A 27,182-nucleotide genomic window follows, 5' to 3' on the forward strand; every position below is an offset into this window, starting at 1 on the left:
CCATTCAAGAGTCGTTCCACCCTGGAACGCTCGTTCAAAATCCAAAATCACAATTTCAGTTCTCATAGTGTTCGCACATCTTAATTTATCCTCTTGAATACATTTTCATTCTACGTTCCATTTTCTTAAAAAGACGAACGTTCACTCCTCTTCGTAACGAGGACGAACGTCGAGAGTAAGACCGAGAAAGACTTCTTTGAATTAGTTAAATGAACTGACTCTATTACGATCGGGAAGTACTTAGAATAATTTAAGCTCAATGACTCTGAAGAGAATCCAAGGGATAGATACATCACGAACTTATTTGGATAAAATAACCGAACACGATTTAATTCAGGGGACAAACCGCCAGTCAATGACCGAGCGCGAAAGTAGGCGTTTAATAAATCTTTGGACGAACGTCACTGAAGACTTGGACGAACGCTATTTAAATTTATGGATGAACGCTTATGGGAATTCAGGACGAGTGTTATTTTCGCTCGTTGCGATTTACGGAAATGGACGAGCGTTCGGTCTGAGACCGAGCGCCACTTAGGACGAACGCTCAATAGATGACCGAGCACTAATTAAAACGAACGCTCGATATAAGACCGAGCGGTACAATCTGAGTTTAATTATTTAAAATTCGTTGGTCACTACTAGGATGAGCCGAACGCTCAAACCTAGACTTTCACAAGGGGACGCTCGTTCTTAAGTCGAATCCTTTCCAAATGAAAGAATTTCTACTCTAAATCATTTTCAGAGAAAACCGAACGGTAGAAGACCGTTCGATGACGAGCGTGCATTATCAAAGTAAGGACTATTATATTTTCCAGATTTTTCTTCTACAATAACCACATTTTTCATACGATTCATATCTTATAATTTATCTCCACCATAAATCTCATACATTACAGAATTCATATTATCCTACATCAGTTCATACTTTATACATCATATCAAAATATCAAATTACATACTTTAGAAGGTTCTCATTAATCATTCATACCAAGCAACCATCAACATACGAATCAACCAATGCATACCATGTTCATTCATTACAACAACGATCGTTCATAACTAATATATCAGCATACATCTCATGCATACAATCCATATCGAACATGCATACAGCACACAGTATAAATTAAATCACAATAAGCTTCCCTTACCCGGATTCAGTAGCGAACGTCCTAGAGAGTGGGTCTTGACTCGTCTAAAAGAAGCTCTCTCAACGTTTCTCTTAAGCTTTCCCACTAAACTAACCAAAAGAAAATGAAGGGCTTAGCCTACACCGTTGCATGCAGCTGAATACTGTTTACAGGAACACCAAAAACGATCGCCCAAGTGAAACTTACCAGAACTGGAAGTTGTTCGGTTCAATATAGAGCTCTCGGTGCAGGGAACGTCCTCACGGTGCTGAAAGGTGAAAGGAGCAGAGAATGGTGAGTTACGGTAGAGAGAAGATGGAGGTTCTAGAGAGAAGATGGAGGATTTGAAAATTCAGAGTTTGGGGAAGAAGACGAAGTGTGCAGCAGAGTGGGGAAAGAGTTTTTCTGAAAATTAATTTCTCTCCCCACTTAGGACGAACGTCCACTCGCCTGCTGCCACTTGGATTCCATTAAGGTTTTAGAATGTTCCAACACGACACTTGGCAGTCGCATGCAGAGTGGGTGTGATGGCGTGTCAGTGGAGGTGCACGTGTGGCGAGGTGCATTTATGGGAGCACAGTGGTGACTCAGCACAGACATTAATGGGACGTGACATGTAACATCGACTTTTTAACGAGTAATTAAATCAGACAAGTTATAAAAAAATTAATACTTTTAATATAAGAAATAAAGTTAATTTTTCAAAATATAATAAATAAAAATGTAATTTATTTTAGTTTAGAAAAGTGGAAAGAAAGAAGGTTCGTTTAAACCATATTTAAATTTGTTTTTAAATAATAATTAAAAGTGTGATAAAAGAGGTACTAATAAATATTTGCAACCGTTTGTATCATATACAGATATGGATATGGGAAAAGCAATTACTTAAAATGAGAAACAGTACGATGCATACAAACGTGAAAACTAATTGCTAACTCTGATACGACAAAAGAAAAAAAGGGACCATTTTGCAAATTTGAATTTTACTATTTTACTACAGCAAACCAACACTGTTTATTAAATAGCTCTAATTTACTATTTTTTGTATAAATACTGTAAACTATTTTTTTGCTCCATTAAAGAAATTCAATAGATAGTTTACCTTATACAGGAAGGAGTTGGTGCAAGGTAGTTGGAAATTTAATACTTTAAACATTTGACAACTTATTTAACTTCATAAAGTTTTAAAGATTTCAATAAACCAAAAGTATATGTAAATTAATGTATTTGAAAGAAAACCAAAGTATGTTTCTCTTATATATAAATACAATGTTAAATAACGGTTAAAAAAATATCAACCAATTGGTTAGTATCTTATAAACCTCTACAACTCATGATTTTATATTCAATAATTTAATTTATATTTTAATTTTAAAACTTGATATATTATTACTGTTTCGGTTGTGTATCATGTATGTATGTTTTAATGTTCAAATTTTCGTTTTTATTATTGGAGTTTTCGATAATTATAATAATTAATGCATATTAAATACAATCATTTATTTTTTTATTTTTATTTATAATATTTAGAATAAATTTTGAATTAAAGATAACCTAATTATAATCTAATTGTTAGTAATTATATTTTGATCTTAACTTATTTGTGTTAACAGTATTCTAAAAGTTATACATCTTGACACATCATGATAAATGATTGTTTAATTTTTCGTACCATTGTTATATAGACGTGAAAAGAGAAAAGTGATGTTAAAACATTTTTATCCGTTAAATTTTATTCTTAATTTTATCAAATAAATGTAAAGAATTATCTTTTCAAATATTAATTAAAGTTGAAATAAAATTATCATAAAATATTAATAGAATTAAAAACTATAAGAAATAGAAAATAAAATAAAAGAATATTTTTATTAATACACTAACATTTAAGTTTTAATTAATTTTACTTTAAGTGACTAGATATTATTTCATTACTTTTAAATAATTAACTTAAATTTATATAATTAGTACATTTAAAGTCATAAAATTGATTTCACATACATAAAAAGCAATTGATAAAAATTATAGATTAATATGTTGATTTCACGTATAAGAAACAATTGATACACATTATATATTAATTATGTTCATAGAATAAATGGTAATTTTGTAAAAAAATTAGTTTATTACATTCACTCAAGGGAAAGTTATAAAAAATAGCATGCAAAAACGTCAATTCTGAAATGAACCTTTTAAAACTTTGACCGACATTGAAATAATTACACAATAATAAATATCATTTCATAAAAAAATATTTACTCAAGAATCTTACAATAATTTCCTTAATCCATACTTAAAAATATTATACCATAATTTACTTCAACCATACATTAAACCATATTTTATAATTTTAATTCTAACATTAAAATATTAAACCAGATTTTATGTTTTTAATTCTAACTTTAAACTATTTTGTCCCACTTAAAAAATACATAAATTTCACTTTAAAACATTAAATCCTAATTTTTAATTAATACATCTACTTTGAAAATATTAAACCCCATTCCATTTCAAAATCGTCCTTTGAAAATATTACATCTTAATTTAAAATTATATTCCCTAATTTAAAATTCATCTTTCTACTTTAAAAATAAAAACTTCTACTTTCAAACTAGCCTAACTTAATGGTAAGAAAAAAAAATATAATGTCCAAAAAGTTTACCCACTTCATATTAAAATATTAAAGTCAATTGTTCAAAACTAAGTACCTATTTCAAATTATTAAATCATATTTCACATTTTATATTCATACTTTGAAAGTATTAAAGTTTAATTCAAAAATATAATCTTTAATTCTAAATTGACTTCCTCCATTAAAATATTAAACATACAGTTTGTAACTAGTCCCGAGTAGTGATAAAATATTAAATTTACATTTAGTAATAGTTATAGTTTCATATTTTAATAACCAAACACGATTGAATGAAAATAACAACCAGCTTATATGCAATTTCGATGTTTGTCTTATAATTCATATATTATTTATTATATGCTGGCAAAGTGAAACATTTTGTATTTAGTTTAGTATAATAAATTATTCTTCAACATATCGATTATTACTTTTATTATGAAAGTGTATTTTAGTAGAGCTTTAACAAAACTACCATAAGCACATTCATGAGTACAAACACAATAAATCACAAACTCTTACCACAAACCCATTTTTATTAGCTAAAATTGATTAAAATTATAAAGTCAGGAGAATTAAATGAGAAATATATTCTTTAAATTTGTGATTTTTAAATATTCTTTTATTAATAATAGGAAATATGTTTTATATAGGAGTTAGTTATGACAAATCATGTATCATGATCAACTATCTTTGATTAATAAAAGAATATGTTTAAACTGTAATTAATTTTTCTAAAACTCATGGTAATTTTGATTCTGGTTCCCCAAATTTCAACAAGTCCATTTGGTCTTTTGAAATTGAAAAAGAAAAAAACAGAGTATCTAAGAATTGAATTTAAAAGGAATTCAAAAAGATTTTATTCTTACATCCATAATTCTAAAATCAACTCATTTTAGCCCATTTGGATTTAGTATTTACAAATTAAAATCATATTATTTTAATTTTAGAAAACTATTTTTAAGAAACGAAAAGACAAAAATAATCCCATTTTAAAAAGTAAAATCTTATCAATCTTTAAGAGATATTTTGTTAATTTTTTTAAAACACAATCTTCCAAAAAGAAATTGGTTTATTTAAGGGTTAACTATGTATTTGAATCTTCACTATAACGCTATTTTATTTTATTTCTTTATCTTAAATTTTGATAATACGTTAATTACTTTTTAATATGATAAATGACAAATTAGATTAGATATAGTTTATAGTTTTTTTTCCCCTAAGTAACAGTTAATACAGATGGACGAACACGACTATATATATATATATATATATATATATATATATTTTTTTTTTTAAAAAAAAAAAAAAAAAAAAAAAATAAGAGATAAGAAAATCAAACTCTAAACGAAAACCTTTATTTAATTTTGTTTAATGAAACGCGAGTTAAAATCACCGGCGCTGGCAGAACAGAAGTGTAAAGACCATCCTACCCCCAATTAAGAAGGTAGGAAACGGGTCAAAGTATCTACCGGAATAATAAATCTGGATGCCCATATTTTTACGCCCACGTTCGCTGCCTCACCTTACCTCACCCTTCTCTCTCTCTCTCTCTCTCTCTCTCTCTCTCTCTAAACTTGAAACGAAACCTCGCCTCTGCAACGAACACAACCACTTCCAAGTGCTTCCAATTCCTCACTCATCACGGTTTGTTCATCTTCCATTTTCTCCCTCTCCAACTCCATTTCCTTTTCTTCCATTTTCGTCTCCTTTCAATTCCATACACCAATTTATTGCATCTCATAATTACTCTGTTTTAGCTCATAGCTTTTGCAAACTGCTTAACCATATGATCGCCCTAGTAGGGTTATGGTTTTGTTTTCTCACCTTTTATTCTTTCTGTTTTTCCTCCCTTTCGGTTATTTCTGTGCATGATTTGGGGTATTCGACAGCTTCTGCGTGTTCGTGTTCCTTATGTTATGACTTTTAGGTGTGTGTTTGGTTATTGATTTGATTCGCATTGAGTATTTGCTGCGTTTGGTACGCGATTATGCTTTAACTGCTGATTCAGACGGTATTGAAAGAACGACTTTGAACTTTGCCTGGATTCTGAGGTTGACTTGGAGTTATTGTGAGAAATGATGTAGCGTGTGAGACGAGGAACCCGTAGCTATTAGCTTCTTGAAGCCATAACTATATCCTTTTTAGTAAATGTGAAAAACTACGCCTGGAGTTGTAGATTTTAGTACCATTATTTGGGATATTGAGAAGACTAAGCTCCATCTTATATGATAGCTGAAAATATTTGATAGTAATTAGCTACCGTTACAGAGAATTCTTTGTGGTTGTTTCTAGGAACTCTCACGTTGTACTGTTAGGATGTGTCTGTCATTAAATGTGCCCCCGAAAGAGTTTTTCAGCACAGCAAACTTCCTTTTTTTAAAGAAACGCTGATAATCCATAAAGTGCATCATCTGTTTATTTCTTTTTAAATTTTATTTTATTATTTATGCAGTTGGAAACGCTCCTAAGTAGAATTCCTGTTAATGGCATTGATTTCTTACTTTACTCCTGGGGTTATTTTTTAAGTAATGTGATTGACTTGTCAGTTTCGGCAATGCACCGCGTGGGTAGTGCTGGTAATGGAAACAATTCAACTCGTCCCCGCAAGGAGAAGAGATTAACCTACGTGTTGAATGATTCTGACGATACTAAGGTGAACTCATTATTTATTTATGTATTCTATTTGTTTAAGGGAAATAGACAAGTTCAATATTTGCTTCTATTAGTTGCATCATTATCTTTACAAAACTTTTATTTGATGTGTGCTTTATAAATCTGTCAACCAGTCGAACTTGATTGGGATGTTTTTAATGAACACAATCATTTCTTACCTGAATGAAAAATATTCTTCAAATTATATGGTAAATTCCCACTTTGGTACCTGCAAGATTTTTTAAACCTAATTTTCTCCTCACAAGATTAGTGATGTTAAATGGTGCTCAGGTGTGAATATTTGGGTCAATTGGGTCCTAGTAAACAGTATTTACACAAGTTTGATTTTAAAACCTTTTCTTTGAGGATCAAATAGATGTGATCACCTTTGGAGGGTCAAATTGATGTTCCTACAAAGGTCAAGATGGAGGTTTACCCGACCTTGTGATGTTATTTTGTCTTTTTACATTGACTTAGACCCATTTAATGGTTTGCAGATTTTGACCTTTTTTTAATATTTACCCTAAATTTTACTTTGTAATCAATCAAAGCTTCATTTATAGTTCAAATAGCACTTGGATCCTTTTCTAACAGGTACTTATCATTTTACTGTGAAAGGTGTTATTAAGATTTATTGTTTTGGTTGAAATTCTTTCAATTTTGATAGCTTTCTTGGTTGAACAGTCTAGAATTGCTTCAAAGTTGTCTCTTCTCTGCAGCATTGTGCAGGCATAAATTGTCTGGCTCTACTTACATCTGTAGCATCTGATGTGTCTGATTATCTCTTCACTGGGAGTCGTGATGGCAGGCTAAAACGATGGGTATTAGATGTGGATAGAGCAACATGCTCGGCTACCTTTGAATCTCATGTTGATTGGGTAATACTTATGTTCATTTTTTCATTTGTTTTTCTTCCCTTCCAATTTTTTTGTTGACTTATTAGTTCTAATGTAGTAGCTAGCTACTGTTAGTTTGCCTTGTTTTCTTAATCATGGTACTTGATTAGCATTATCTGCAAAGGATCCACTGCCCCTTCAGCTTTTTCTTGTACAGGGCATTTTTATTTTGGTGGACTTATGTTACATTTTTAATAATGCTCTTTTTTTATTTATTTATTTTTTTATAAAAGCTTTATGCTCCATCTCTGTGATGAGATAAAAAGGTGTAAGGAAATGTATGACGTGACATAGGAAAACCATTTACCATGCAATGTGCATGTCTCATTCTTGAGATCTTACCATCTTGGTTATGATTTTGTGGGGCCTGTATGTTTAATTTTTTTGATTAAGACGAGTAGTGTTTGTTAGTATTCAGCTTCATATAGAGGTATGTTATGGCCTGAATTTGGTATTGAATTTTATTAATTTTATATTGTAGAATACTTTATCAGACATCCTTTCACTCATTCTACAAGGATTTGAGGTGTTCTTTTTGTGTTGAAGTTTAACAAGCTTAATTCTAATAAAAAAGATATGGTTCACGAGGAAAACACAATGAAAACCCATTGAATTCTCATATGCAAAATTTTCTAAAACTGCAAGTGTAATTTTGCAACTGAATTTGACTAAGTATTGTATTGTGCTGTTTGTGTGAGATAAATTATCACTATCGTTTAAAATCAGTATTTTTCCATTAAAATATCCCCCTCTTTTCTAATTTTTTACATTACTAGAAAAGTTCTGCAATCCTTTTTTCTTTCAATATAACAATGTTTCTGAAATTATAATAATTCTTCATCTCTGGTGTTTTCTCCCTAAAGTCCAAATTCCTGTTTGGCTGTTTGATTAGCATTCAAGTTAATTGAATATTTAAATGTTATTTTAATCTTGCAGGTTAATGATACTGTTCTTGTTGGTGATAGTACACTCGTTTCTTGTTCCTCAGATACTACCATTAAGGTTTGTTGATTGCTAGTTTCTTTTGTTCCGACAGTAGTTGCTCTTCTGAAATAATTACATAATTGTTTACTCCATCTTATATGTTTGTTAGCTATGGAATGCCTCGTCCTTTGGGACTTGTACAAGGACTCTCCGACAACACTCTGACTATGTTACTTGCCTAGCAGCGGCAGGAAAGAATGTAATGTACTTAGATAATCTTATGTTTCTTAAAGTGCAAAAGAAAAATTCATTTGATTATTTCTGTATGTTCCACATTGAAACAGATAGATACTTTGGTTGAATTGTCAGTGTCAAATCGATTATTTGATTCTTTAATAGTGTCATGCTTTTTAGAGCAATGTTGTTGCTTCTGGTGGCCTTGGTGGGGAGGTTTTTATATGGGATATTGAGTCTGCCCTTGCTCCAGCCTCTAAGAGTAGCGATGCTACTGGGGATGAATCTTCAAATGGTATCAATGGTTCTGGCAACTTACCATTGACAAGCTTGCGTACTAACTCAAATGACAATATGTCTATGCACACTACTCAAACTCAGGGATATATTCCAACTTCAGCCAAAGGCCATAAAGATTCTGTTTATGCTTTGGCTATGAATGAAAGTGGAACAATTCTTGTATCTGGAGGCACAGAAAAGGTATAATGTGGCATATGCTCTACATGTCAAGTTCTCTTTGTGTTTTGATGTCAGAGTTGGTTAGTTTGCTCTGTAGGAGCTTGAATCATATGAATGTTTTCTCTGACCCTGGTTTATGTATTCTGCCATTTTGCTGGGGTTGTCTAGGTTGTTCGTGTCTGGGACACAAGGTCAGGATCAAAGACTCTAAAGCTAAGAGGACATACTGATAACATCCGGGCTCTGCTTCTGGATTCTAGCGGCAGGTTTGTGGAGTGGATATCTGAGTTTAGTTGCAATTTTCAGTTTACATCTATATTTTAAAGTTTGTAACTTACTTTCCCTCCTACTGGTTTATAATACTTTTATTATCAAAATTCTGTCCTACTCTCTGCATTGATCTTTCTCATTTGACATTTGTATTTTCCCACAACGTATAGATAATAACTAACACGAATAACTTAAAACTTTCGTTTGCTGTGTTGCAATGGACTTATTTAATAGTCAATCATATGGTGGATGAAATCCTGTTGGGTTTACATTTCATTCTATGCAGTCATGTATCTTTTTATTGCATAAGTTTGTTAAGGGTGAGTTTGGTAAGAGAGAAAAAGCGGGAAAGAGGAAGGAAGGGGAAAAAAAGAGCAAAAGTGGGTACTTTGGTAAGGGAGAAGTGTGAAGAAATAAAAATAATCAGCACGGGACACATTTTTATTTTTCCATTCAAAACAGGAAAGAAATGGGAACTGCGTCATGAAGCACAACATAATCCATTATGTTGTGATAAGGGTGTTTTGTTAATAAACACTCCCTTAATCAATTATGTACGGCCCATAATCAATATATGGGGATTGAGTTTTTCTTCAGACCTTATTTTTATAATAAATAAATAAATAAAATAATATCAATAATAATAAATAAACAGTAATAAAAAATAAAAAAAATATCATTGTAAAAATAAATTCTCTTCAACTGAGCAACCTTCAATTTTATGGAGTCCTCTTGAACTTGTGAACGATCTATTTACCTTAAAGAAAGCAAAGAACTGTCCTTGTAGTTGCATTGATTGGTTTGGCTATTCACCTTAAAGAAAGCAATGAACTGTCTATGTAGCTATCATCTTCTAAACTACTAGAATATTCTAGAAAATTCCAAAATGCTAGAGTATCATGCTTTCTAATTTCCAGTTCAAGCTCTTTAAGCTTCCTTGTAAATCTTCCTTGTGAGTCTAGGTGTGTCAGTTATAATGATATTTGATCTATAAATAGCACCTTGTAGCTTTAGTAGAAGCTTACTGAGAGTAATGTTTGAGTTGTATTCTGAGTGAGTTTGTTGAGGGAGAAACTCCTAAGTTATAATCTGAGTTTAGTGAATTCTACTGTGGGTGAAGGATGAAGTTCATCAACACTTCCATCAAACCACGTTACTTCTGTTTGTGATTCTTTTTTATTCTTCCTTACTGTTTACCTTCTATCCTCTAGCACTGCAGACCTGTTATCATCTCTGTTTGTGTGGTAGACATTTTGCAGTGAATTGTGAGCTATTTCCTAACATCTCTCCTTTATTTCTTTCCTTCTTAACCAACATATCATGTTCAATTAAATAATGTTTCTTCCAACAAGTCAGCTGTGATTTTTTTGTTTTCATTATTGCAGATATTGTTTATCAGGATCTTCAGACTCTATGATAAGGTAATGCACGTGTATGGAGTTATAAGCATTTGTATTTGTTTTTTTTTATGGTTCATTAATATCCATCTTTCCTGGTAGGCTTTGGGATATAGGTCAGCAGAGATGTGTGCATTCTTATGCTGTTCATACAGATTCTGTCTGGGCACTTGCCAGCACCCCAACATTTAGTCATGTTTATAGTGGAGGGAGAGACTTTTCAGTGAGTGCAATCTTCCATCAAGATTAACATCAAACTTCTTTTTTTAATTATTACATCATGCATATATGTGACTTGACATCTCCTTTTTACGTTTAACCTGTGAACCTCATCTTCTAACGCCATATTCTTTTACATCCTAAGTTATACTTGACAGATTTGCAAACTAGAGAGAGTAGTTTGGTCTGCACTGGCGAGCACCCTATTCTTCAATTGGCTTTGCATGATGATAGCATATGGGTTGCATCAACAGACTCTTCAGTTCGCAGATGGCCTGCTGAAGGATGCAACCCTGAAAAGATTTTCCAGAGCGGCAATTCTTTTTTAGCAGGAAACTTGTCTTTTTCAAGAGCAAGAGTGTCTCTAGAAGGATCTACCCCTGTATGTTACATGCATTTCTGAAAATAATTACCATATGATACGACATTGCTCTCAGTACTCATAATACTAGTTGTATATGAACATCTGTAGATTAAGCTTTTAAGTTTACTTATACAATAGTAGTACTTCCTCTTTGTGCATATGACAATTAGTCTTCTCAACAAACTTTTGTTGAAAATATTTTTTTCTTTTGGTTCTTTATGTTCTGCAGAATTAGTAATTGTCCCTTTGTTGTCAAAATTAATAATTTTAACAGGTTCCTGTATATAAAGAACCTACCTTAACTATCTTGGGTACACCTGCAATAGTACAACATGAAGTTTTGAATAATAAGAGGCATGTGTTGACGAAGGTAACCGTGGTGTTTTCTGGTAATTTTTGTGCCATGCATATTGTTATTTCCTTGGTGACATCCATTTTTGTGTGAAATTAATATCCTTTCTATGTTATTTTCTTAAATGGTTAATAACTCTCTGTATAGGATGCTTCTGGTTCAGTAAAGCTATGGGAGATTACCAAAGGTGCCGTGATTGAAGATTACGGAAAGGTAACGACTTATTGAATTTTCATTTTGTAACATGCATGACAATCTTATTTGTCAGGGAAGAGTCATATACTTCAACTATAGCTGATGATAGGATTCATTTTGCTTGTTTGTAATAGCTCATGTTTTACTTGTGCACTATCTATCTAGGTTTCATTTGAGGAGAAAAAGGAAGAGCTATTTGAGATGGTATGATTACCTACGTAAATCATAATTCCATTTTTAATAATTATATTTTTTTAGTTGATAAGGAAACATAACGATTTCCAGTAGTTTTCTTATTCAAGCTGACTTTTAATTTTCTTCTGATGCTGCTTTAGGTTAGCATTCCTGCATGGTTTACAGTGGATACCAGGCTTGGAAGTTTGTCTGTTCATTTAGACACTCCCCAATGTTTTGCTGCAGAGATGTATTCAGCAGATCTTAACATTGTAGGCAAGCCTGAAGATGATAAGGTAATGCTTTGTTATCGTGAGTGATGTACCGGTCTTGATCTTAAATTCCTAATTGTATTAATTTTTCTCCTATTTTTTGGTATGCTGTAACTATTAACTTGCAATTACTTATCTTCATGGAATTCATTTAAGTTAGTGGCACATAACCATCAACCTATTTTAGTCCGTCTTGTTGCTAAATCTAAAATGATTCCTGTCACGATTCTTAATATAGTGGACATGGAAGTATTTAAATTTCTTTATAATCTGTTGAACTGTGTTTGTCTGAGTTCTGCTATGCACTTTTATAGTTTCAACTTTCAAGAAATATGTAATTCATGCATACAATGACATAATGAGAATGTTGTCTTTAGTTTTCTTTCAACAATAAATCCAATGCCTATTATTCTGCAGGTTAATTTGGCTCGAGAAACCCTTAAAGGATTACTTGCTCCTTGGTTGAGAAAACGAAAGCAAAGATCAGGCTCCTCAGCTCCAGCTAATGGGGAGTTATTATCTGGAAAGGATACTGCTTCAAGAAGTAGTACCCATTCAAGAGTTGAGGTTGATGGTAGTTCTGATAATGATGCTATGGTTTATCCCCCGTTTGAATTCTCAGATACCTCCCCACCTTCCATTATTACTGAGGGCACTCATGGAGGTCCATGGAGGAAAAAAACTACCGATTTAGAAGGAACCAAGGATGATAAAGACTTCCCCTGGTGGTGTCTGGACTGTGTTTTGAATAATCGGTTACCTCCCAGAGAAAATACCAAGTAATTTTACCTTCCTCTTCAATTTTTCCTTTCTTAAAAGGTTGCTTTTAAACACATGGTAGAAGCTGAAAGTATTAGACCATGCTTGTGGTAATTTGTTTATTTTGTTAATGTAGCATAATTTCCTAATTCTGATGATTAATATCTATTAATCACATGCAGAAAATGTGGTGGTACATGACATACCTATTCTAAATGACATTAGTTGATATATGGTTAAGAAGTCAAAGGAATCTATCTTCCTACTAATTCTGTGGTATCTGTTGACTTCGAATCATCGACGTACTCAACACAATATCTTCAGAAATATTTTGAACTTCTAGTGTCTATTACCATTATAATGTTTGTTAGAATAAACAGTCTTCAATAGAATTTATGATAAAGGTGTTGTGTGCTTTGTGCTACACCTAGTAACTAGATATATTTTTTCATATTCTCTCATACATTGTATCTGATATATGTAAAGTTGTTAAAAGTATGAGATCCTAAGAGAGGGAAGTTCACTCTCTAAAATTCATTCTAAATCCTATATATTATTCTCAAGTTGGTATTAAAGCATGTCAATCCCACTTTTCCTATTTCTGTCCAGCAAAGGAATTGTCTATCCATCATTGTTCGTGCCATCTACTGCCATAAGCTATCAGAGTTTCGTCTTGGATGCTTGGGTTTTGTGTGCCTCAAGGGGCTGACCCAACCGTGGTGGTTGTGCATCCAAACTCCAACCAACACGCTGTTACGCATCGTCCAACTGCTGTGTTGACCTAGGCATGTGTGTCTCATGTGCCGCCTTCCGGTGGTCAAAATCTTCTTGGATCACCACGGGTTGACTCATTGAAGCATTTAGTGTGTCTTCTAGTGTTAATCACGATTTCTCTCCCTTGCCCTAGGTTTCTCTATTGCATTTCTGGACTCTCTCCTTGCCCCTACCTTGCTAAACATGTCTTCAGGGACTATCTCTTTTGCATAATTTTTTCTTGTGAAAAAGGAGGCCGTGGCACTAGAGGAGGGCATCCTTGCAGTAGAGGGCATCCTCAGTTCATATATTGTAAAATAATGGTCACACCCAAAAAAGGTGTTACACTTCATATGGCTTTCCTCACAAGGTAGCCAATATTTCCAAATCTGAAGTTTCTGAGCCAAAGTTCTCTAATGCAGAATATTAGAAATATCTCAGGTTAATGTTTCACAATCAAGCACAATCTTTTACCCGCTCTACTTTGTCAAAAGCATGCATTTTTCTAATCTTGGAGGTCATAGTTCATGAATAATTGATTCAGGTGCTTCTAATTATATTTTTTATAATGCTCCATTATTCTCTTCTATTTCTCATCATAAAATTTCTCATATTATTACTTAAGCCAATGGATACAAAGCTACTTCTCAAGGAGTTGGGCAAACTCCCCTTTCTCCCCTCCTTAAACCTAAAACACGTTCTTCTTGGCCCTAATTGTCCTTTTAACCCAATTTCCTTAAGTCAATTAACCAAATCTTTGAATTTTTCTGTTACCTTTATTGCCAATTCTTTTGTTATAAAAGAGTGTGGTACATGTCAATTGATTGGTTAAGAAAACATGTTTGGTGTTCTTTTTCGAAAGAACTAAAACGAGATGTAAGTCTTCCTTTTCTATAATTCATTCTGAAGTTTGGGGTCTTAGTTGAGTCACATCCTCTGGATTTTGTTATTTTGTCAGTTTCATTGATGAATATTATCATTGTACTTGAGTCTTTATTTAATGAAATTAAAAACCAATTTGGCCAAATGATCAAGATCTTAAGGAGTGACAATGCCAAATAATATTTTTCTTCTAGTTTTTCCATGATTTTAAATTCACATAATATTTTACATCAGTTAACTTGTCCTCATATGCTCCAGAAAAATGGTTTAGTAGAAAGAAAGAATAAACACTTAGTTGAAAGTGCTCCTAGTGGGGAGTGTTTAAATAAATAGTCTTAAATAGAATTTATTGTAAAGATGTGTGCTATGCTGCACCTAGTGCCCAGATATATCTTTTCCTATTCTCTTCCTCTCATACATTGTGTTTGATGTATCTAAAGTTATTATAAATATGAGAGCCTGAGAGAGGGAAATTCACTGTTTAAAATTCATTCTTAATCCTTTGTATTATTCTCAATTACGTTAAATTATTTTTCTTTTATAGATTAGCAATGGTCATTGTCTATCAATTTGAATCTGAGTATGATGTAATCTCAGACTAGTTACCTGTGCTCAATTTGATATATGTGTTTTGTGATAATCACTGCAGATGCAGTTTCTATTTGCAACCTTGTGAAGGCTCTTCAGTCCAGATTCTCACACAAGGGAAGCTAAGTGCCCCACGTATATTAAGAATTCACAAAGTAAGCTTTTATCTGTATATTAATTGACAATTGGTACTAATAATTGCATTAATGATTTTTGGATGTGTTGTTAAGTGTGGGCTTTGATAATGCTTTCCAAAAGTATTGTTTGTTGAGTTTTTGTGTGTTCATATGTGTAGATTCTGTACACATTTTTCTCACGGGTGCTGATGCAGTTTTGAATGATCAACTTTCCCTTCATTTGGTTGGTTTAGGTTATTAATTATGTAATAGAGAAGATGGTGCTTGACAAACCTTTGGATAGCTTAAATGCTGAGTCTAGTTTTTCCCCTGGTCTTGCTGCGTCACAGTCACAGCTTCAAGTAGTTGGTGATGGATCTTTTCGATCTGGATTTCAGCCTTGGCAAAAGCTTAAACCTTCTATTGAAATATTGTGCAACAACCAGGCAAGTGATATGTTCTGTTATATGCAGTCTCATGACAGTGCAGATAGTAGGTTAAGAATTTAAGTATGAATAAAGTCTGTTCAAATCCAAATATCAGTTCATCTTATGATATTCTGTGAAGATAACATATGACAATTTAGACCCATAATTATAAAATTCAATCTCAGCTATTAAGACTACTTATTGAAGTCTTAAATTAGATCATAGTGCTTGTATTTGATCTGTAGTTTTGACTCTTCTTGTGTGTTGCCAACTTTGTTTTCAATTTCATATGTTTGAAGCAAGTTTTAAGCTTAACTCATCTAAAAAACCGACTTGTAAGGTGATCATTTATATACTCTAGTTTGGGTTTCTCTCTAATTGATGTGGAATTTACAACACAACCTTTTCATCTTGAAACACAAACATCTCATGCATAGCACTAGATACTTTTAGGTGGTCCGACAATAGTTTGATGGTTGGGAACATGATAGGTCCAACAAACTTTGTTATTATAGACTCTGAAAACATAGTAGAAAGTGAGTTTAAGCCTAATTCATCTCCACAAACTCAACTTGATAGGTCCAACAAACCATGTTATTATAGACTTTGAAACCATAGTAGAAAGTGAGTTTAAGCCTAATTCATCTCCACAAACTCAACTTGTAAAGTGAGAATTGTCTTCACGTATATACTATAAAGTGAGGACTGACTCCACTTATCATGTCATCCGTTGTTAGACATCATCACCTACAAATATCTAGTACCATGCATGAGATGTCTAGTGTGAGGGGTTGGAGTGTTGGAGATCCTACATTAACTAAAGATAAGCTCAAAATATAAGTGAGGCATTCCTTATCTTACAAGTCGGTTTTGTGAGAATGAGTTAGGTTTAAACTTAATTCCTAACATGGTATCAAAGTCTATCTTATAAAGGTTTTCATGATTACTAGGAGACTATGGAAGCAGAGTACCTCGAGATCAATTTCAATTGTGGAAGAAAATTGATTTTTAGCTTTATGATGCACTTTGATAATCAATAGAGTCCAATATTTTGAACATTTTTCTTAAGTTAAAAACTTGTATTTAGCCAAATAGCTTTTTTGGTTTATTTTCAGGTGCTGTCTCCTGAAATGAGTTTAGCCACAGTGCGAGCTTATGTATGGAAGAAATCAGAAGACTTGATTCTAAATTACAGACTAGTTCAAGGAAGGTGACTACAAATTGCATAATGCATCAGAGGTGGGTAATTGAACCTTGGCTTTTCTGAGCTACTCTATGATATTTAATGCTTCTATGAATTTTCATTCCTGTATTTTTCATGTTCTGTAAATGTTATTTACTGCCAACTGGAAAGGGGAAATACTTATTCTAGAATAGTATTTCTTCTTTAAATGATGTGAATGTGGATGAAAGTTTTCTTTTAGGTGATAAAGCCCAATTTTTGTTTATAATTTGTTCTCTTTCAGATTGGATTAAAGTTATCTTTAACCATATCTGAATGTTCATTATTGGTATGACAAGTAACTTTTAGCGATTTTGATGCATTGCATGACCGTTTCTTTTGTTCTAACGAAAGTTTTACTACTAGAAGAAAAAAAATTGGAGGAAAAATATTTTCACATACTGAATTTTGTTTTTTCCAGTAAACGCTTCACCTAGTGGGATATGGGTTTTTGTGATTTATGCCGTTTCAGAAAGGATTGCAGACCTTATTATAATGAATTATGATTAATACTTGCAGGTTTTCTTGTGATTATGTAAAATACTTCTGGGCACGAATTCTTCTTGGGTTACCTGCATTGATATGTGGTATTATAGGAATTTGTAAATTTTGGGCCGTCATCTATCACCAAATTTGGTGACATTCTCTAAAGCTGCTTGGATAGTTTTTGCTTTAGTGGAGAGTTGTTACTGTAAATTTTGAGCTATATCTAGCCGGCATGCATACTTCTGCTGGGCACGGCATCGTCTGCATCTGGCATGAAGAAAGGTTTTTATTGACTCTATTGAGAATTAGTAGGATACATACTGGCATAGTGGGGTGCTTTTCAGGAATCAGGTAGTTCATTTAGAGATGACAACAAAATCACTGTAAATTTGAATTGTGCGTTAAATATCTGGCCATAGAAATTTGTTGTCCAGGTGTATTTACTTCATGAAATTTTGTTAATTGCTAATTGCTAATAATATATATTATTCTAATAATACTATTCTCATTTCTTCAAATTATTCATTTGATATCCAGTCCTGTTCTATGCATATTTGAGTGAACTCTGCAGTTCTGATAATGGGCCAATGTTGAACAGGCATTATTAGCTGAAACTGAGTGTTAATTGCAGCTATGCATCATTTACTCGATGGTCTGTATTTCAATTTATACTAATAATGTTGTAACTGATAATCATATTGTTATGCTTATATTTTGTTATGCTAATAAATGCGTACTATGGAAACTGCATATCTGCATAGTGGATGGTAGTTGTGCCCCCAGGCGATGTTTACTTTTATCTATTGGTGTCTGCTGTATTCTAAAGCTAGCATTAATAGGACACAAGTCATATTGCATTGATATAGGTGTAACTTTTCTCTCTTTTTTCAATGCTTTGAGACACGATAGTAGGATATTTAATACTTCTAGTCAAATAGAAAGTATTAATACTTTTTAATCCTTGCACTCAAGCACAGACTTTAGAGGAAAAAACAACTTTCTCAACAATAGTAAGATATTTACGTTTTCATCACAAGCAATTTTGATTAGAAACGAATTAATTCCTATACTCTATATTATTCTCAACAAATCATTTTTATTCTCCAATCGAAAAATATTTCAGTTACAAATATAAAAGTCAAAAATTGCAAAGATAATCAATAAAATTACAAAAATAATAAAGAAAAGATTAAAAAAGTATTAATAACCAATAAGTTGAGGAGGATCTCGACTCAAATCTTAGCTTCTTATCTTCATGCATTCAAAGGGTTGAAATTGTCAACTAGATCCATAGACAATCTAGAGTGTTGTTCTTTTCACCACCACACCGAATACTCTCTCTACCATTCCATACCCAAAATTTTAATTAATTATATTCAATGGATGTGGCTACATTTGTTACCGTTTAAGTATTTCTTTCTTTTTAGTATTTTAAATATTACATTTTAATTAATTTATAAATTACTTTAATTTTTTTAATTTTTTATAATATATTACGAAAATTAATTTTATTTTATATAATTAAATAATTATTATTAATTTAATTAAATAATATTTATATATTAATTTAAAATATATAAATTAATAAACTAAAAAAAGAAAAAAAACTTACAAATGTGATCACATCCGTTTCATTTATAATATTTACTTATTTTAATAATTAATTAATTAAATAATAATATATAAATTAAATTAATAATAATTATTTTATTAAATAAAATAAAATTAATTTATATATAATTATATAATAAATTTAAAATAAAATAAAATAATATTTATATATTAATTTAAAATATAATATATTAATAAACTAAAAATTTTAAAAAGAAAACCTTAACGGTGTGATACACTCGTTTAACTAAATATATAAAAGATATTAAATTAATAAACGAAAAATTAAAAAAAAACTTGAACAGCACATCTGTTAACGGATGTGACATATTCGTTGAAGTATTTTTTCTTCAAAGGATGTTGACATCTGTTGAAAAATAAATGTGGAGGTGTAAGATATTTTAAAATATAAAGGATAGTTTTGAAATTTTTAAAAAATATGAAAGTACATGGAATAATGTAAGGTGGTGTAGGGAGTAACCCTCGACAATCTATGATTAAGTCCATTTGACTTCAGCTGTACGTTGGTCCAATCAATACATACCTTGACCTTATTTGGCCCAAATTCTTAACCCATTTTTTAGAATTCGGCCTTCGAAATTCATCTTGGTCCATGATTAATCTATAATGATACTTGACGTTTTGCAAGTTTAGTCCCATTGACATGCCCTCACACCAGTGCCTAATTCCTGAGTCGAATCTTTACCAGTCGGCATTGAGATCCTTACATAAAGGTTGGGAGAGTTACTCCCTCCACCACCATACTACTTTCTACACCTCTACAATTTTCTTTTTAATTCCAAAAATATCATTTTTATTTTTACCCTTTACCTTTCTTAATTTTATTTTAAATCCTAATTTTTTACTCTTTTATTCACTCAACCACATGCCACACCCCCACCTCCACACCTTTTACCTTTTTTTAACTTATTCTTAAAATCCTAATTTTTACTCTCTTATTCACTCAGTCGCACACCACACCCACACCTCCATACTCTTACTTTCTCTCTTCCTCTCTTATTCTCCTCTTTCTCTTTTCCCAATATTCCATTTTTGTCAAGGTTCTCTCTGTGAATATGTGTTGTCTATGTGTCGGGTGCTGTGCGTGTGTTGGGTGCTGCTATGTGCCTTTGTTTTGTGTTAAATGAAGAAGAAGAGAAATGTGAAAGGCGAAAATGAATATGGGTATCCATAAAACACTTAAACGAATCTCAAAATCTGTCCACGAATATTGACATTCATTTACCCTTCAACGGATGTTGATATCCGTCGACGGATTTTGAGATCCGTTTAAGTGTTCTACGGATACCCCATATCCGTTTAAGGGTATTGAACTTTGTATTCACATGGAAACCATCTGCTTGGCACCATCATTGGATCACTTTCGACCATCACAATAGCATAGTTAGAGGAGAGAAGAAGCAAGATAAATTTGATTTCCTTGGGAATACTTGAATGTGGGGATGCATTAACACAGTGAGTGAATGTTGGTGAAGATAAATACATTTTAACCACCATGAGTTAAATATTTTATAACAAATACTAAATTATAAAATTATATATATAAATAAATATATATAAATAAAATTATAATTTCAGTAATAGTAATTCCTATGTAAAACAATCCGAGAAAAATTGGACTACTATGTCTAAGAAAAAATATAATCCACTCTATGTATGCTCTTATCATATTTATTAAGTAGTTAATAGCCAAATCAATGTTTTTTGTTTTTATAAAATCTCATTTAGTTAAAAAAAATTAGGTTAATTTAATTCATTAAAAAAACCATAAATCTGATACATGGAAGTAAATCTAAATAATATTTTTTAAACATAAACATTATAATAAATTAAAATTACTGATACGCTTAAACATAAAAATTATAATTAAAATTTCAAATAATAATGTTAAAAAATCCTCGACAAATGAGTTTCATGATTTTTGTTCACGATATTTTAGCAGCGTATATTCTACATTAATCAATACAAATTTTTTTAATAATATTGTAATTTAAAATAGATTACTGATATAATGACTCATCCAATAATAATATTTATAAATATTATATTCTATGAAGAAAAAATTGTAATAACATTGTTTAAAAAATATATTGGTCAAAATACTGATCCTTTTCATAATTCTAATTTTGATGGTAATGTTTTCCAGCAAAGGAAAATATCTTCGTTTATAGAAGGGCAACGGTTCTATGTACTATAGCAACTCAGACAAACAAATTACTAAGTAACTCTGTCTGTCTGTCTGTCTCTTAACAAATACTCACATAAATGGCCTTATCATCTTCTTCTATAAAGTTTACAGTACGAAGGTGCGAACCCCAGCTGGTAGTTCCTGCTATCCCCACTCTTCATGAAGTTAAGCCACTTTCCGACATTGATGATCAAGGAGCCCTGCGTTTCCACGTTCCCTTCATACAAATTTATCCAAAGCAAGCATCAATGGCAGAGAAAGACCCAGTTCAAGTCATTCGCCAAGCACTCTCCCAGACACTTGTCTTCTATTACCCATTTGCGGGTAGGCTTAGGGAGGGCCCTCACCGCAAATTGATGGTGGATTGCACCGGAGAAGGTGCCATGTTCGTTGAGGCTGATGCTGACGTCACACTCGACCAGTTCGGCGATTCTCTCCAGCCTCCATTCCCATGCTTCCATGAACTGCTATACCATGTTCCTGCCTCACAGCAAATTACCAACACTCCCCTTCTACTCGTACAGGTATTCCAATTTTGATGTGAGTTCTTCCTAACTATTTATTTGTGTCTATAGTTTCTTGATGTCGGAAATGATCTGATGAAATCACAGGTGACACGCCTTAGGTGCGGTGGTTTCATCTTGGCCTTCTGCTTCAACCACATCATGTGTGACGGAGCTGGTCTTTCACAATTCATGAGCACGTGGGTTGAAATGGCTCGTGGTGCGACAAAACCTTCCATTCCACCTGTGTGGTGTAGGGAACTCCTGATGGCAAGACATCTATCTACATAAAATTTAAAATTTGATTACCAAATTATGTATATTTAAAGTTTCGTAATAATTTTAAAAATTATTAATTATTATGTCAAATCTCTAATTTGTTTGGTGATTAAAACCTTTGTTCAAATAAAAATCTTAAAAAATATTAAAATAAAAAATATCAACTAACCATAATATCTTTTTAATTAAGATTACTGAAACTTGGTTTCTCCACAATCTTATCGGTGTTAAGTCAATTATCTAAATGAATGAAAGCTTCATGAGAGAAATTACATAAATATGATCTAAAGTCAATTTACATATAAGTTTAACCTAAAATAAGGATTCAGATAAATTTTTACCTAAAATATTAAGATAAGTTTATAAATTTTATTTCTTATACTTTCTCAATTTTATTTATTATAATACTTAATTAGCGTTTGAATTTTCAACCATATTAATTAATGTTATTTATTTATAACATTTTGTTTCTTATATTTATAAGGTTAAACATGTGACGAGGAAGAACTTACTTTGGATCTGGTTTTAAGTTCACACACCCCAAAAAAAGTTAACTAATATATTGAAAATTAAAACAAAAATGTATAAGAAATTTTAACTTTTAGAAAAACTGAATGATGTCACCACAAGGTTAGGTAAATGGACAACTCAAACATGTAACAAACTAGGATATGACCACTAGAAAATCACACCGATAATAGATTCCATTTTAGAAATTAGAACAACTCTTTTTCTATAAATTAACATCATATGCTTTCTTAGATTTTGTCATTCAGCACGTTACCTAGTACTTAATCTAGCAGTGCCGAAGAAATATCATTGATCTTTATCACAACACACTAGTCTATGTCCTTCAGAATACATTATGATATCACACAATATATATCTGTCTCCAGAATCTGCTAAATTATTCCATGAAATACAGATTATTAGAGGGTAGACATTATAAAAGTAGCAGAACTGGTTTGAGGTTGGTTTTTGTTGCCTAGCATGTGGTTAAACTCTTCAGCAAACCTTTCCAGAGCTTCAGCAGGTAACCAAATCGGAAATATTATGCCTTCTTCTCCTTTTCCATTCTTAGCAGAACAGAAATACGAAGCTCCTAAGAAGCTCCCAGCCCCAGCTTCGGCCACTCCACCGTACACAGCCTCACCCCAACCAAAATCCACTTCTCTAAGGTTCAAACGTGCCAAATATGACACAATACAAGACCTCACAGTTGTGAATAAGCATCGTCCCTTCATCACCAGAAGGTCTGCAACAGATTGCAGGTACTCTTCTGACATCTCACCTTTCACTTTATTTATCAATTCCACCGCATAACCAAATGGGTTTCTGCATAGCTTCCCTGCAGTCGTTACTGCTGTCGGATATGCAAAACAGTTGCCGTAGTAACCAACAGGAAGTGGAGGATTGAACCGACCACGTCCGTTGACTATGCACATCATGCGAACATCCTCGTCTGCCTCTATTTGCAGTGCTTTTGTGCGACAGCGCCAGAGGCATGCTGTGATGAGATCAAATGTGGTGCAGTGCTGAAGGTGTTTGGGAATCAAGCGCCGAAGTGCAGCCATTTCGAGTGGTCCAAAGAAGAATGATCGTTGAATCAAGTTTTGGTTGGAAGAAGGAAGGGTATCTTGGACTTGCTCGAATTCGCGATGGTTGCATGTAATGCGAGGTGGGTCTCTTGCCATTAGGAGATCCCTACGCCACACTGGTGCAATGGAAGGTTTGGTTGCACCTCTAGCCATTTCCGCCCAAGCGCTCATGAATTGTTCGTAACCGGGTCCATCGCACATGGTGTGGTTGAGGCCGATGGCTAAGATGAAACCACCACACTTGAGCCGTGTCACCTGCATTTTTATTCCATATTCAACAAGTTCACACATTTTTGCTTCCGCTAAACTTTTTCTAAAGTTAACTCGACCAAGAATTGGTGCAAGAAACAAGCTATTTGTGAAATTTCTGTTGAATATCTCACATCCTTTGTTAAATTATTGTGAGTGTTATACACACCCCACTTTGTAATAGGCTATCAGAGCATATCAGAATCTGTAACACTACCAATTCAAATCTTAGTGGATTTTGACAGAAATTAATTATATCAGAAATCAGTTTTTGAAATTTAGAAATCTAGAAAATGAATAAAAAATATCTTGAGATTGATGAGTAAGTTTTTAGTGAACCTGTACAAGTAGAAGGGGAGTGTTGGTAATTTGTTGTGTGCCAGGGACATCGTATAGAAGTTCATGGAAGCATGGGAATGGAGGGTAAAGAGAATCGCCAAACTGATCAAGTGTGACGTCTGCATCGGCCTCAATGAACATGGCACCTTCTCCAGTGCAATCCACCATCAATTTGCAGTTAGGCCCCTCTCTAAGCCTACCCGCAAATGGGTAATAGAAGACAAGTGTCTGCGAGAGTGCTTGGCGAATCGCTTGAACTGGGTCTTTTTCTGCCATTGATGCTTGCTTTGGATAGATTTGTATCATCGGAACGTGGAAACGCAGGGCTTCTTGATCATCAACGTCGGAAAGTGGTTTAAATTCATGAGGAGTGGGGATAGCAGGAGGCACCAGCTGGGGTTGGCACCTTCGCACTGTAAAGTTTAGAGAAGAAGAAGATGATGATGAGGCCATGGGAATTATGAGAGAACAGAGGAGAAATTAAGCAAATAGATTTGGGTTTGAGTGAGTGTGTGAGTTCATGGAGCCAAGTGTGTTGTCCTTTATAAATGAAATGATGCATTGGCATAAAATAAATTGAATACACGTTTTCATAATAACTTAGGATTACACTGTCACCCGTTTAACCAGAGGCTCATCTACCAGGAGACATCCATATCAAGTTCTCTACAAGTTAAAAGAGTATTTGGTAGTCATGGTTTTGCATTTTTCATATTTTGTGCCAGTAAAGTTAATCTCTCTCTTACAATATTTGATTATACTAAAAAATATTTAATTTGATATATAAATTTTTTATATTTATTTGATATTACTTTCTTTTCGTCAAGATAGGTCAAATATTCTATTAATGGATACTGTCAATCAAATATTGTGTTAGTTATAATTTAAAATTATTACAATTTGTGCAGATTTGTACACTTGACATTTCTTTAATAGATGAAGAATTATAGGATCCTTCCTTGTATGTATATAAAATTATTTTTAAATCTTTTATTATGGTATCAAGAGTCAAACACCGATATCCTTTACAATATCAATATAGGAATCAATGCTTCTTTTTTTTTAATTGAATATTTCTGATGGCTTCTTCCGATAAAAATCAATCGGAGAAACATGATTCTGGAACTTCCGCGGCTTCCAAGAGTTATATTTCTGATGTTTTATTTGTTCCTACATTAAACTGTAATCTTAATCTTATCTCCGTCAGCAAGTTAACCAAATCACATTCTTGTGTTGCCTTGTTTTACCCAACCCATTGTCTTTTTCAGAACATTCATTCCGAGAAGAAGATTGCCGATGGTAGAGAGAGTGAAAGACTGTATTATTTTGAAAATTTCTCAGAACAAATCCATAAAAGAGGGTTGGCTTGTCTTGCGAATGATCACATACAAGATAAAAACAAAAAGAAAATTTGGTTATGGCATAAACGGTTAAGACATCCCTCTTTTGGTTATTTAAAAAAATTATTTCCTTCACTATTTCATAAATGCAATATTTCTGATTTTTTATGTGAAACATGTGTTATGGCAAAAAATCATCATGTTGTCTTTCCTTTAAGCAATAACAAGGCCCTTCTATCATCTAATCGTTATACACTTTAACACATCTAGTAAGGTAAGGTTTGCATCTACTTATATACTCTAAATTGGCCTTATCTCTAGTCAATGTGGGACTTCCAACACCCCCTCACGCCGAGGTATATATATCTCAACCGTGAGACTAGACATTAATAGGTGATTCGATAGCAGTCCGATAATGGGTGAAATAATATGTCAAATAAACAACAAATATTGCTAGGATATATAGGTTCTAACTATAGCTCTGATACCATGTCAATTTTATCGTCAGATCCCCTTTCTCATACCTAAATTTTGACGTCAGACCCCTTCTAAACCAACATCTATTTAAAAAAAAAAATAATTTGTTTTTACAATATTACCACACCTGAAATACAAAAAACGATTTCAGCGCATCATAAAATTGTATATACAATGAGTTTCAAGCAATGGAGATTGGACGCTCAATGCCGCCGCCAAGATCCGTCAACTTGTGCATAAAACTGCATCATAAGCCCAAACTAATCGGTGCAAACAAAAATCAATCGGTGCAAATGAAATTTAATCGGTCCAAACCAAACCAAAGTCATATACCTTATTTAATGTCAGGGACCCCTCTAACCGACTTCTGTAATGGTGTTTTATTTACAAAACTGCCACCGGTCATTTTTTACGTTGAATTTTCTTTCGTTAATGTTAAACACATGACATTAAACATTATTTCTACATTAGTGAAAGATCTCTGCTATTAGTTTATTTATAACCATAAGTAGTGACTTTTAAACAATAACATTTTTATCCACTAGATGTTAATAATGCATTCCTTAACGACGATTTGCAAGAGATTTTGTTTTCTGTGTCGTCTATTAGTAGCAAACTTGGTACAAACAATTTGTATGCACAATGTTGAAAAAAGAGTTGAATATATTATTTTATCTTATCTTTAATTAATTTGTTATTATTTTTTATTTTAATGTTAACATATATTTCTATTATATATATAGATTAATCTCCTATATAGTTTTTACTATATTTAATCGTATCAATAAGGTCTATTTTATATTTTTAATATAAAAATTTAAAATGTATTAAAATTGAAAGAATAATTTAAATTATATATATATATATATATATATATATATATATAATCACTCATTAGACATTAAAATCTACAACTAAGTTGTACCAAGTACGATATAATTGTCTCCATTCATAGAACCTTTATTTGGAGTTGAGGTATAACCGTTATCTTTTGGTCATTGTGAAAGAGCTTAAAATGTGTAAAATGAAGAAACAAATGTCACAACTTCCCCCTCATGATAGAATAAAAAGATATGAAAAATGTTCAAAATAGATAAAAGCTTTCAAAGGATTTAAATGAAAAACATGATAAATTAAGAATGACACCTAATAATTAAATAACTGTATTTTTTTACC

General features: G+C 32.4%; 3 protein-coding genes across 4 annotated transcripts; 2 read left to right on the plus strand and 1 right to left on the minus strand.

Annotated features, from left to right (window-relative positions):
- The first annotated feature begins 5,266 nt into the window (after positions 1-5,266).
- On the plus strand, positions 5,267-17,922 carry LOC108343044 (uncharacterized). 2 transcript variants are annotated; one of them, XM_052879134.1, is made up of 19 exons: positions 5,267-5,403; positions 6,286-6,412; positions 7,131-7,289; positions 8,244-8,309; positions 8,401-8,490; positions 8,646-8,945; positions 9,093-9,190; positions 10,580-10,615; positions 10,694-10,814; positions 10,956-11,192; positions 11,449-11,544; positions 11,674-11,739; positions 11,887-11,925; positions 12,057-12,191; positions 12,585-12,946; positions 15,211-15,304; positions 15,520-15,711; positions 16,809-16,932; positions 17,435-17,922. In XM_052879134.1, the coding sequence occupies exons 2-18, from the start codon at positions 6,314-6,316 to the stop codon at positions 16,905-16,907; spliced, it is 2,289 nt and encodes a 762-aa protein (XP_052735094.1). In that variant the 5' UTR covers positions 5,267-5,403; positions 6,286-6,313; the 3' UTR covers positions 16,908-16,932; positions 17,435-17,922. The 2 variants fall into 2 exon arrangements, with proteins under 2 accessions (XP_052735094.1, XP_052735093.1); XM_052879133.1 differs by having other exon boundaries at positions 5,270-5,403; positions 6,306-6,412.
- Positions 17,923-21,298: 3,376 nt separating this feature from the next.
- LOC108323629 (benzyl alcohol O-benzoyltransferase-like) lies at positions 21,299-22,015 on the plus strand. The gene is made up of 2 exons (XM_017556105.2): positions 21,299-21,745; positions 21,833-22,015. The coding sequence occupies exons 1-2, from the start codon at positions 21,299-21,301 to the stop codon at positions 22,013-22,015; spliced, it is 630 nt and encodes a 209-aa protein (XP_017411594.2).
- Positions 22,016-22,786: 771 nt separating this feature from the next.
- LOC108342697 (benzyl alcohol O-benzoyltransferase) lies at positions 22,787-24,682 on the minus strand. Its single transcript, XM_017580491.2, has 2 exons — positions 24,190-24,682; positions 22,787-23,856 (listed from the first exon to the last, which is right to left on the minus strand). Exons 1-2 carry the CDS (start codon positions 24,640-24,642, stop codon positions 22,933-22,935), a joined length of 1,377 nt encoding a protein of 458 aa, XP_017435980.1. The 5' UTR covers positions 24,643-24,682; the 3' UTR covers positions 22,787-22,932.
- Positions 24,683-27,182: the final 2,500 nt, after the last annotated feature.

This window comes from Vigna angularis, chromosome 6 (assembly GCF_016808095.1).
Source record: "Vigna angularis cultivar LongXiaoDou No.4 chromosome 6, ASM1680809v1, whole genome shotgun sequence".
NCBI classification, from domain to species: Eukaryota; Viridiplantae; Streptophyta; class Magnoliopsida; order Fabales; family Fabaceae; genus Vigna; species Vigna angularis.